At 46.7% G+C, this 13,452-nt stretch overlaps 1 protein-coding gene across 1 annotated transcript; it reads right to left on the bottom strand.

Annotated features, from left to right (window-relative positions):
- Positions 1–10,561: 10,561 nt before the first annotated feature.
- LOC123052309 (coniferyl alcohol acyltransferase) lies at positions 10,562–12,527 on the bottom strand. The gene has a single exon (XM_044475448.1). It carries the CDS (start codon positions 12,120–12,122, stop codon positions 10,707–10,709), a length of 1,416 nt encoding a protein of 471 aa, XP_044331383.1. The 5' UTR covers positions 12,123–12,527; the 3' UTR covers positions 10,562–10,706.
- Between the last annotated feature and the right edge of the window lie 925 nt (positions 12,528–13,452).

Genomic DNA, 13,452 nt, shown 5'->3' on the forward strand with positions numbered 1-13,452 from the left:
TTCCCCCACAAGTCGGGATGGGACTCCGGACGAAAAAATTAAAAAATAAAAAAAATAAAAAAGGGAAAGGCCAAAAAAAAAGAGAAGGCCCAAAAAAAGGAAAAAAGGAAAAAAAATGAGAGAAAAGAGAGAAGGGACAATGTTACTATCTTTTTACCACACTTGTGCTTCAGAGTAGCATCATGTTCTTCATATAGAGAGTCTCTTGAGTTATCACTTTCATGTACTAGTGGGAATTTTCATTATAGAACTTGGCTTGTATATTCCGATGATGGGCTTCCTCAAATGCCCGAGGTCTTCATGAGCAAGCAAGTTGGATGCACACCCACTTAGTTTCAGTTTGAGCTTTCATACACTTATAGCTCTAGTGCATCCGTTGCATGGCAATCCCTACTCCTCGCATTGACATCAATTGATGAGCATCTCCATAGCCCGTTGATTAGCCGCGTCGATGTGAGACTTTCTCCTTTTTTTGTCTTCTCCACACAACCTCCATCATCATATTCTATTCCACCCATAGTGCTATGTCCATGGCTTGCGCTCATGTATTGCGTGAGGGTTGAAAAAGCTAAAGCGCGTTAAAAAGTATGAACCAATTGCTCGGCTTGTCATCGGGGTTGTGTATGATGGGAGCATTTTGTGTGATGAAAATGAAGCATGGCCAAGCTATATGATTTTCTAGGGATAAGCTTTCCTTGGCTATGTTATTTTGATAAGACATAATTGCTTGGTTAGTATGCTTGAAGTATTATTGTCTTAATGTCAAATGATAGACTATTTCTTTGAATCACTCGTGTCTTAATATTCATGCCATGATTAGATTATGTGATCAAGATTATGCTAGGTAGCATTCCACATCAAAAATTATATTTTTTATCATTTACCTACTCGAGGACGAGCGGGAATTAAGCTTGGGGATGCTGATATGTCTCTGTCGTACCTATAATTTTTGATTGTTCCATGCCAATATTATGCAACTTCCATATACTTTTGGCAACTTTTTATACTATTTTTGGGACTAACATATTGATCCAGTGCCTAGTGCCAGTTCCTATTTGTTGCATGTTTTATGTTTCGCAGAAACCCCATATCAAACGGAGTCGAAATGGGATAAAAACTGATGGAGATTTTTTTGGAATATTTATGATTTTAGGGAAGAAGAATCAACGCGATACGATGCCCGAGGGGGCCACGAGGCAGGGGGACGCGCCCCAGGTGGGCAGGCGCGCCCCTGACCCTCGTGGGCACCCCGTAAGGCAGTTGGAGCCCTTCTTTCGCAGCAAGAAAGATAATTTCCTGATAGAGATCGTGTCCAAAATCCAGCCCAATCGGAGTTACGGATCTCCGGTTATAAAAGAAACGGTGAAAGGGCAGAATCCGGAACGCAGAAACAGAGAGAGACAGAGAGACAGATCCAATCTCGGAGGGGCTCTCGCCCCTCCCACGCCATGGAGACCATGGACCAGAGGGGAAACCCTTCTCCCATCTAGGGAGAAGGTCAAGGAAGAAGAAGAAGAAGAAGAAGAAGAAGGGGGGCTCCCTCCCCCTTGCTTTCGGTGGCGCCGGAACGCCGTCGGGGCCATCATCATCACCACGATCTTCACCAACACCTACGCCATCTTCACCAACATCTCCATCACCTTCCCCCCTCTATCTACAGCGGTCCACTCTCCCGCAACCCGATGTACCCTCTACTTGAACATGGTGCTTTATGCTTCATATTATTATCCAATGATGTGTTGCCATCCTATGATGTCTGAGTAGATTTTCGTTGTCCTATCGGTAATTGGTGAATTGCTATGATTGGTTTAATTTGCTTGTGGTTATGTTGCTGTCCTTTGGTGCCCATCATATGAGCGCGCGCGTGGGTCACACCATAGGGTTAGTTGTATGTTGATATGACTATGTATTGGAGGGCAAGAGTGACAGAAGCTTCAACCTAGCATAGAAATTGATGCATACGGGATTGAAGGGGGACCAATATATCTTAATGCTATGGTTGGGTTTTACCTTAATGAACGTTAGTAGTTGCGGATGCTTGCTAATAGTTCCAATCATAAGTGCATATAATTCCAAGTCATGGATGACATGCTAGTAGTGGCCTCTCCCACATAAAACTTGCTATCGGTCTAGTAACATAGTCAATTGCTTAGGGACAATTTCGCAACTCCTACCACCACTTTTCCACACTCGCTATACTAACTTTATTGTGTCTTTATCTAAACAGCCCCTAGTTTTTATTTACGCTCTCTTTATATTCTTGCAAACCTATCCAAAAACACCTACAAAGTACTCCTAGTTTTATACTTGTTCTAGGTAAAGCGAACGTCAAGCATGCGTAGAGTTGTATCGGTGGTCGATAGAACTTGAGGGAATATTTGTTCTACCTTTAGCTCCTCGTTGGGTTCGACACTCTTACTTATCGAAAGGGGCTACAATTTATCCCCTATACTTGTGGGTTATCACCCTGGTGTTTGAAATTCATTTCCATTTCTTGCATGGGACCTAAGCATGCACCCAAGGACACAGATTTGATTTTTCAACCAATTTATATGCACTGGAGCATGTGCATGTAGTTTAATTTTGAATTGTTCACCTGAAATGGCTAGAAAACCAATTTAATGTATAAAATGTTCAAACGAACCCTGAATAATTCCAATTCTTTTACGACACACATATAGTTGCATGTTCACTCCAGATAAAAGGTCTAGCAATTCAAACACCGTCCATTGCTGCTGTGACCCCATTATGTAATTCAAATCAAGATGAAAAATCAAGTAGATCGCACACAGTTTATTATCAGCAACCGTGTGAGATGCAGCACAAAATATCCTGGAGCACCGTCGGTGTATAGTACGCCTATGGCTTACGCGAGAAGGTGCGTCGGCTACAGTCTACAGCAGGCGTCTCAAGCACACTAGCTCGCTCCCCGAATATCATTTTACTGTTCAATCGTCGCTGGTGAAAGATGGGCACGTGGACCCGCGTTGTGAGGGCAACTCCGGTGGCCCACTCTGGCGAGAGCGCGGCCGCAGTCGCCATGCGCGTGCTAACAAGGTGCATGAGCGCGTCTGCAATCTGCGACCGGGCGGCAAAGGCAGGCCAAATGGCCGATGTTGCTTCTCAGGTGGCGGCAGCAACATCTGCCTTGGGGATAGCAACTGACGAGAGCGGCACATCAACTGTCCATTCCGCAGCGGCGGCCTTAGCCCTGATGGAGGCCGCCCACGACCATGTCGAGGCCGCCCATGCCCAAATCCTGGCGGTCACCGCACAAATCGAATGAAGCTTCTCCGACAATGGTCGGCAACCCACGGCCGAAGAGCTGGCAATCGCCGAGAGCGTTCGAGCAGCCGTCCGTTCCTCCGCCGCATACCTTGCAACGACGGAGCCCGTCCAAGCCCAGATCGTGTCCGCCCACGCCCATCTCGTGGCGGCCTTTTCCAAAGAGATGGCGGACGCGGATGGCGAGATGCTTGCTGAGTATGGTGCGATGGATGCCATGGAGCCCCTTCCCCAGGAGAACGTCGGGCGCGAGCTGGACATGGAGGCGGTGGTGGAGATCGACGAGCACCAGCCGTAGTAGTACTCTTTATTTTGTTTAATTAAGAGCGCCGGTCTTTAATTTGTTGGAGTAATGTTTAGGTCAGCTAGCTCTGTTTAATTGCTGAACTTGCTCGATTAAGAAGTGTGGGTGTGCTGTAGTCTCCTTTGTGTACCCAAATTATGCAATGACGTGGATGACCACTGTAACCATGGAAATTCGAACCAAAAATTTTGACGTTCAAAATCATCACACACGGGTTAAGCTATCTGAATCGTTTGTGATGTCCACATATCGTACACAGTTCTGAATAAGGGTCCGTGTCTGATGACACTATGCGCGCCAGTTTTTTCGCTGAAGCGATTCCAAATTTTCGGCTTCCGCGGAAATATCTACCTCCCCGCCCCCCTTACCAAAAAGCCACATTTCCCCTCTTTCCACCTTCCTTTCCAAGTTGAAACTTTCACTCCTTGCTTGCAGCGCCGCCTCCTCGTCGGCGACCCTCCTTCACGCTGCTCGGCCTCGTCTATCTAGGCAGGTAATCCACACCCGACCCCCATCATCCTCCTCCTTCCACATCCCACATGCCCCGACCGCCGGCACGAGCGCGACACCTTCCACCCAAATAACCGACCCCTCCACCAACTAAGCACCGCCATTCGTGCCGAGCCCCAGATCTTGAAGGAGCACCTTGCCATTTGCTAGCTATGCCGGTTAAGCATGCTCGGTTTACCCGTTGCGTGTGCTGCTCCTGCCTTTCCTTCACATATTCTAGTGAATTGTGCTATCTAATTTTACCATGCAATCTGTTGCTCTAGTGTATATGTTCTATATGTCGTGCAGTGTGGTGCTCACTTATTAACTGTTTTGTTAATTAGTTATCGTCTTCAGTTAACTGTTTGGTTCAATTCTGTAAATGTGATGTTCAATTCTTCAGGCTGCAATTTTGTATTGTGTTCCATGTGAGAAATAAATCGAATTTATCTTTACAAAATTGTGGGTGCATTCTGTTATTGTATACCATGTGAGGAATAAATTGAATTTGGTTGTAGTAAATACATGAGAAACAAATACAATTGCTACAATTGGCTGTAGTTAACCGTTTGGTTAACTGTCTGATCTTTTATTAGGAGTATGTTATATTGTGCAATATGGTGCTCAGTTAATGTTTGGTTCATTTGTTGTGGTGTTTAGTTAACTGCTTGGTTCAATTCTGCAATGCGATGTCCAATTGTCGTGGGTAGAATTTTGTATTGTTGTGCATGTGAGGAATAAATCGAATTTGGCTGCACTTAATACATGAGAAACATATACAAGTGCTATATTTCCTAATTCTTAATCATGCTTAGTTTGGATAAATGGGTTTTTCCGTGTGGCTTGAATTAATCTGATGAATCTGCAATGTGCTTATTTTTCATCAACATATTTTACTGATAGCATGCGAACCCTTACTTAACCTGATGACTAACTACCTTATATGTGTTGCAGGGAAACAGTGGGAAGCACTGAGGTTTACAATCGAGGTTAGCACGCGCATGGTCCGTTGTCTAATAGCACATTATTGTGCAATTGCAGGAACCATTCTAATATTTTGGTTTTTAACAATTTGGCCTTGCACATGTAGGTCCTACTGTCAAAGGTTTTGACCCACTGTTCGACCCTTTTCGCATATAGGGAAATGAGTTGTCTATGAATATCAATCAAATCAAGAAACTCAGAAAGATTGTTAGGATAAAGAATTAGCGACAAAAAACAACAAGATCTTTGTCTGCACAATGAAGAAGACATCAGTTCACTACAAGATGGTACTAACTATTATACCTTGCCTTTTTTTATTCCTTTGCCCCATTTTCAATATAGAGAAGATATGCACATCCTTGTTTTCAGGCCTTTTCAAAGCAGTTCACTGATGATTACCTCTCAAACCACGTCTATGGTCAGGAGGCGAGGAAGGTTTTCATACAACACCCATGGTTCAATATTGAAGTGTTCCTGAAGAGGACAAAGGACGGACGGTCAATCATTCATAGGCACTGGCCTAATGTTACAAAGACCTTCAACATGAATGAAGGCTCAATATTCGCCTTCCGCTTCAGCAGTTTTCCAGATGAGATGCATCTGTCTATATACCGTCTATGATGCTAATTTTGAAAGGTTCTACATGTTGCATGTGGAACTTGCTGCTCGTGCAGTTGTGTAATGGGGTAGCTGAGTGCTGAAGATATATCATGTTGTACTCTGATGTATTTCAATTATGAAATTCTGCTTCCTTAATATGGAAATGAAATATATTGTGTGCTTAATATGAAATGCCAATTAGATTAATAAATGGATTATGAACAATCGGATAATTATCCTGCTAATAGCAAATTAGCCTGCTAATTAGGTTTTGCTATTGCAAACGGTTGTTGAAAAAATACCATGGGCGATGACCTCAAGCAACGCACACAGTTTCTAGGAATAAACCGTGTTGGATCAATGAACAATCACACACGACTTTCTCTTGAAAACTGTTTGTGTTAGACCACCTTGCGCAAACGTTTACCACCTAAAAACTGTGTGTGATGGACAACTTTTGCCACACAATTTCTTCTACGGACCGTGTGTGATACATTCAATAACGCAAACGATTTAACAGGAAAAATTGTGTGTGATGTACCTGTGAACGGAAACGTTTTCCTTGGAGCGACTGTGTGGGATGTACATACGAACACAAACGTCTAGCGGGGACTGACTGTGTGGGATGTACTTGCGACCGAAAACAATTTCGCCGTATAATTGTTTTTTAGCTCTACTATACGTATTTCCGTATATGAGCGCTCGCCGGTCGCACATGACCTCATTTTGCCGAACATGTGTGCCAGAAGGGCATATCCTCGATTTTTTCTGGGTTGTGTGGGAAGGACCCCCCTATCGCCCACACTCACTTGGCGATGGTTCCAAATGCCGTCGCGGAAAGGGGTTAAAAACCGTTTATTTAGGACCGACGCGTACAAGTGAGTCTTTCATTTTCAAGAGGCAATAGGTTTTACAGGGACCTTTATCACAAGATCCATGTTTACTCATTCATCCTTTATAGAGCTAACAACAGGTGTTGTATAGGTCATACAACATGCTCCCCCAGATACAAACTATTCGAGTCTTAGGTATTTTCATACCATGCTCCCCCAGATTACTCCATCTTCACTAAAATTGGGGTACCTTTAAACTTTATTATTTGGGTTTATTCTGTTAAAAATTTCTTCTTTATGGCACTTTAAGCACCGTCTTAGTATTCCTAATTCTGCTTTCGAAACTGTAAAAGATCCGGGAATACAACTATTTCTTTTCTTTAGGGGTAATGGATCACTTTAGATGCATAATGTGCATCACATTATCTAAAGTATAGGGGAGTTTCATCATTCATAATTTCTTTCATATTTCTTTCTCCCCCTCGAAATGTGGGAAGAACTTTTCTGCCACAATTTTGAAAACCATTCATAACTCTTGTGAATTGATGAAACTTCGATTATCTATTTCATTCATCTAATTACTTCATACAAAATGAAGTTATCTGTTAATTGGTACGGGAGTACTTTTTCCTCATTCCATTTCAGAAACTCAACAAATTTCTTTATCATTAGTACTTTTGCAAGTCACACTTTCATACCATTCTTATCTTCAGGTTTGTCTGTAACTTTTATTCTCTTTTGATTTATCGAGTGCTTAATGTGTACGGTCGATACTAGGAAAGCATAATAGCTACTCCATACTTTTCTCCCAGAGTGGGACACATTAAAAGCACATGAGTCATCATATCTTTCTCCTGTCATACAGGATAAGTCCTTTGCCTAAATTTCTCCCGCCATACAGGATTTTTGACATAATACTATGTCAACTTTACCCAGTTACGCATGTATTTTCCCAGACTTTTCCCGCCATGCGGGTTTTATCATAATCATCTTTTCCCGCTATGCGGGTAATTCCCTGTAAGGGACATAAATGCCAGAATTGGCTCTTTTAACTGCATATTCAATCGTCAAATTCAGAAATAAATCTGAATGCTCTTTGACACACAAGCTTGATCCGACGTTGGTCAAATTAAACACGCATGTTGCTTGTTTCATTTCAAATCATGTTGACTGAAAAATCTTCTTCATAGAGAGTACATGAAAGACATTTGTCAACCAAGACTCTCAATGATCTATCTCTTTTCTTTTGAAGCCATTCTTTAGAGAGAACATACTCCCTCACGTTATGACCTTTCTTGGTCATCTTTCGGGTCACAAGTATCCAGCCATTCGCTTTCACGAATGAAAGCATGGAAAACTTTTAATCTGAGAAAACTTAGCCAATAATCAACAATAATGAGCATAAAAAATAACCCTACGTTGGTCTGGTTAAAAAATATGCACATTAAACTTTTTAAAACTTTCCTTTTATATTGTAAATAACCGTTGTGGCAGAATTAGAATAAAACAACATCCTTCTACATTAAGTCCATACCACCGTTGGGCGGAAATGGAAATAATGCATATAACTCATAAACAATGTGATGATAGTAGTTCTATTAAACAACTTTGCTAAGAAATCATCATCATCATCAAATTTATTGCAGAGGAAACAAGAAATATACATTTCTCTAGCTCAAGAGAATTTCTTGATATTTATGTGTTCTCTGAAAATTGATAACTTTGATACAAAATTTATCAGAGATTTAAGCTTTGAACATAAGACTCATAGAATTATAGTACTGTTATCATCAACGTTGGTCAGAAAATAACAATACCATGTTTTAACTTTAAAACAAATATCTTTCTTTTGTCATAGCGGAAGCTATCTGAATCTGATTTCACCCACACGGGAAAAACATTGCTAAGAACAGTTTTTCCAATTAAATTTTCCCGTTGATTCCAATTTAATTGGAGGATAAAACTTTTACTTTGCAGCGGAAACTTTACAATATTCTATCCAGAAACAATTTTGTACTCTTTTACTCTCTAAGCAATTTTAACCGGTTGGTTCAAAATTGCATTAGAGAAGCAACAATTTAATCTTTTACTTTAGTTCTATTCACTTTTAAAAGAGCACTTTTATTTTTATTTGCAGCGGAAAAACATGAATAAAAAAATCATGAACTTTTTACTTTTCAGAAGTATTTCTTTTACTTTTCTGTTTTCTAATCAATTATCTCGATGGTTCAAATTGACTAGAGATTCAAACTGTACAAAACTATACAAAAAACAAAAACAACAGCCCACCGCTTCCGGGCCCAAAAGGTCCCGTAGGCGGGCGCGCTCAGCTGCGCGGCTGCACCTCCGCCCTATTGGGCCCAACGGCCCACCGGGGCAGCGCGGCTGCGGCCTGGCGCTCTATGCTTTCGGCCCAAAAGGCCCGAGCGAGACTAGGTTTTACATCCAGGCCGTTCAAGGCGATCGGACGACCGAGCATGGATATCGGTTGAACAAAACCGGGAGAGAGTTCCCCGATACCGAACCCTAGACCCCATTCGAGTCTGCCTCTCTCGATCTCTCTCTCTACCGTCGACGCTCTCTCACCCGTAGCGGAAAAAAGGGCAGTGCCCCGACTGCCCGGCCCGACCGCCGGCGGCGATGGCGAAAGCCACCGTGCGCGCCTCTTTCTCTCCTCCCATTTCCTTATAGGTGGCAGATCAAGAGTGAGGGGCGCGCCACGCCTCCTCTCTTCCCTTGCGCGATCTGTTACCGGACGGCGACGGCTCGGCCGCCCCCGCCGCCGCCGGCGGTTTCCACCGCGCCGCGCGAACCCTTCCCCCTCCCTCTTTGCCTTTCTGTGTGACAGAGAGGGAACGAGTGCGATGCACCGTCCTCTGCCCCTTACAGCGCCCGACGGCGACCTAGATGGACGGAGCGGCTGTGCCCTTGCCGACCCCTTCGCCGGTCGCGCGTTCCCCTTGCGGTGAGCGCACCGCCGTCAAATGGATCGGTTGTGGTGCTCTTTGCCCCCTGTTGGGGTGGTTCTTCGTCCCTGCACCTCGGCTTGCCGATGCGTGTGGGGATCGAGAGGAACTGGCGCGGCCTTGCGGCGGCGCTCTTTGCCGGCGAGGCTCGAAGCCCTCCTCGGTGAGGTCTTTGCCCTTCTCTTTAGGGTTCTAAGGGAGGGGAAGATTTTTTCTATTTACACCGAAATCCTAAACCCAGAACTTGTCTAATACCATTGTTGGTTCACTGGATCGGTTAGGGTTAGGGATCTACGGTGGAGTACCTTCACTTTGACTCAAGGAGGTCCCGGTGCCGGCCATGGTGATGGCAGAGAGTAGCGGTGGTGGTGCTTCCCCTCAGCACTGCACTAACCCTAGATCGGTAGGGGGCGTAGGTGGGGGTGTACGGCGTCGTGACGAACCTCGTGTTGCGAGCCACCGGCCCCCACCTCTTTATATATAGTGCAGGTGATAGCGGCCCATCAAGGTTGAGCGCTCCCGATCAGAGCGCGGATCTAAGGACCCGGTGGGCCGTTGAGCCCACACGGTGAGATCATCCTATAAGCAAAGTCATACCAAACCAAAACTATGCTTGAGCAGAAAAGAAGAAATAAAACGAAGTCGTTTGAAATAATGATCAAGAAACTATATCAACGACTATATTCGCATCAACCAACTCTTAACACCATAAAACACAGACCGGAGTGTCCACCACACGGACCGCACCGATGGTGGAGGACACCCGCTGACTACCACATCACCGAAGAGAGCCCTACACTACACCCGCCGACAAAAAATGCAGAGAGCTGAACATTATCGGCAGCATCAACATCACGCGTGTACGTACTCTGCAGACCCATCCAGGACCCAACCAGCCGCCGACACGCTCCAAGCGTCACAACCACGTCGGGCCTTTGGCAACCGTCGCCGTCGCTGTGAGAGCGAACGCAACAAAGCTTTGCCATCGGGCCAGCGGTGCGCCGTAGTGCGCCCAGCGATGTAAGGCACCCTCTGCATCACTGCTTTGCCATCAGTTGGTCTCGTTACAAAACGCCCCAAATACTGTACGACAGCGAACGCAACAAAGCTTGTTTTCTTTTTGACGGAACGAACGCAACAAAGCTTTTTTTTTTTACGGAACGAACGCAACAAAGCTTATACAGAAACATGGTGGAGACCAATGGCGTAGTGCGCATCACGGAAATGAGCACAAGACGCAGGTGCTCATAGCCGGCTACACGGGTTCTCTGCCTTGAGGCCGAGGTACTCGGCGGTGACCGGCCTCAGGATGCGCTGCTCGTCAGAGTCGAGCGCGGCGGCGAGCCTCGGCCACACCACCATGCTGACGACCCACGAACCGTCGCCTCCGGGGCGCGGGACGATCTTCACGAAGCCGGCGCACAGCCTCCCGGTCCCGGCGAGCATCATCGGCATCGCCAGGGCGGCGTGCCCGAAGCCGAAGTCCGTCCGAAGACGGAACGACGCGAAGGACGTCACGGCTAACGCCGGGCTGCCCAGCCCGACGGTCGCCGTCTCCACGAACCTGCCGCCCTTGTGCTCCTCCACCCAGTCCACCAGCTCCTGGAAATGCTCCTCGGTGGCCCTCGCCGCGATCGCCTCCCGCACCATCGACGCCACCTCCGGGAGCGGCCGCCGCCGGACCTCCTCCACGGTTTCTTCCGCGAGCGCGAACGTGCCGACGTTGCCGACGTAGTTGCGCATCGCGGGCTCGTTTCCCGGCACGCTGAGCCTCCGCCGCCCGTCCACCCACCAGCCCATGCGGCAGGTCTCGTCGGAACCGGACGCGGCCACGACGGCGGCCAAGGCCTTCCACAGGTACGCCGACACCGCCTCGAGGCGGGTCGCGTGTCGCTCGCCGACAGCCTCCCTGCTCGCCCGCGCGCGCAGCATGGCGATATCACGCTCCTGGACGTAGTACAGGCGCGTGACGCAGTAGCTCCCGGCCGTGAGCGAGTTGACCAGATGCTTGCCTTCGAACGGCGTGAACGCCTCGGTGAGCGAGGGGCTGTACGACGGCACGGCGCGGGGGCGCGGCAGCACGGAGCGGTCGAAGCTGGGTGCCCCGCCGCCGCGGGTGGTGTCGATCCTCCCGGACCGCGCGAGCTCGGACCACATGCTGGCGAGCATGCACAGCCCGTACCCGTCCATGACCACGTGGTTGGAGCACCACGCGACGGTGAACCCGCCGCAGGCGAACGACACGAGCTGCACCGAAAGCACGACGTCGGCGCCGTACTGGACGAGCGCGCCGATCCTCGCCAGCGACGCGCCTAGCGCGCCATAGTCCAGGCTAGCCAGTTCCACGCCGGCCTCACCGACGACGAGCTCCGCGCCCTGGTTGTCGCAGTGCACCTCCGGAACCCCGGAGCGCGGGCTGGACACGAGGCGACCGGCGAGGGGGAAGAAGTGCTCGAGCAGGGATGGTAGACTGGCCTTGAAGATGGCCACGACATCGCCGAAGCAACCGGTGGTGGGCTTGCGGTAGGCGCAGAGGAGCAAGGACGGTATGGGCCGAGGGAGCAGGTCGAGGTTGGACACGGCGAGGATGCGCGGCGTGACGGCGCCGGGCGCCTTGACGAGGCTCCGACTGACGACCCTAACACGCGAGTAGTCTGCCATTTGCTTTCGTCGCTAAACTAGAATACCACGATATCGCCTATTCAAGCGCCACCGGTAAAATGCAGGTAAAATGCAGAGATTGAGCTTTGGCTAAAAAGCGAGTCTCTCTTTTGCTCTGAAGATTGCATGCAAGCGGGCGGAGTCCTTTGTGCTTATCAGCTAGTACGTGCTAGCACATGCGACTCCGACTACCATCAGCTTTCGTTCGCTGATGGCAATTCCTGGTGGCAGACAGATAAGGGTTTACGGGCCCGTAAACCACTGGCATCTTCAGAAGTGTGGGCGATCTGGAGCATGGGTTGGCTATGGAGGTGTACGAGGAGTCAGATTCAGCTCCGGCGTGGTGACTACCGGACCTGCCATCACATTGACACAGTCTGCTCGCACGTACTGGCTGATGTGACTTTAGTGGAACACCACTTAAGCCCGGGGTGAGAGAGCTTGATTGGTCGAGCATGGAAGCGATCAGTTTGTGCCGTGTCCTTATTGGAAGTGTTATCTCTTTGCCGATGTGCCGGCTGGTCTTCAGTGGTTGCTGATGACTATCTGGATGGAAATTACTGTTCTGGTCATCCGTGGCCAGAAGTGGCGATGGCGACGTGAGGATGTTTATCCTTTCTTGAAGGCGTTGCTACGGAAAAATTCGATTTACTTGTAGGTGTTATATTCTTCCCGCAAAAAAAGAACATTCTTCACTTGTAAATATTTTTTTGGTTGTTGCGCATGCTTTGTATTTCACATGTTGATGACTTCGATCTCATTGATTTGCATCAACTTTAATAAAAAATGATTGTGTGCATCAGATTGATGCAGAGGCTGGGGTTTCAACCTCCTGTAAAAAAATGACAACTCCTTGAAATGAATTGTTCCTTCACGAGATGCGCCTCATTCGTCAAAAATTTATAAAATATATGCACACAAATACTATAAAATATTTGCACAAATGACAACTAATTGAAATTTTTGGCATGTTGGGTGAGTTTAAATGCATATACGTGAATATTATAAAATATATGCAAATATTGTACTATTGTATGATTATTGTTGCATACTGCAAAAACGTGCAATTTCAATGCCACAATTTCATTACTCCTTATAAAATCCATTATTTCAACTTTTTATAGTTATTGTTTTATTTTTTGTAGGGTAATATCAATGCCACAAATTCATTCCTTGTTAAGAAACTTTCTTTTTGCGAAAATTTCACGATTATATGCTTATTATTGCATATTTGAAAAATGCTTTGCTACACCTACGTAAAAAATTCTACATAGCTTACGAAGAAGCTCTTTTTTTTTTAGGCAAACTTACGAAGAAGCTGACTTGGCAT

This window comes from Triticum aestivum, chromosome 2D, assembly GCF_018294505.1.
Source record: "Triticum aestivum cultivar Chinese Spring chromosome 2D, IWGSC CS RefSeq v2.1, whole genome shotgun sequence".
In the NCBI taxonomy this organism is placed as follows: domain Eukaryota; kingdom Viridiplantae; phylum Streptophyta; class Magnoliopsida; order Poales; family Poaceae; genus Triticum; species Triticum aestivum.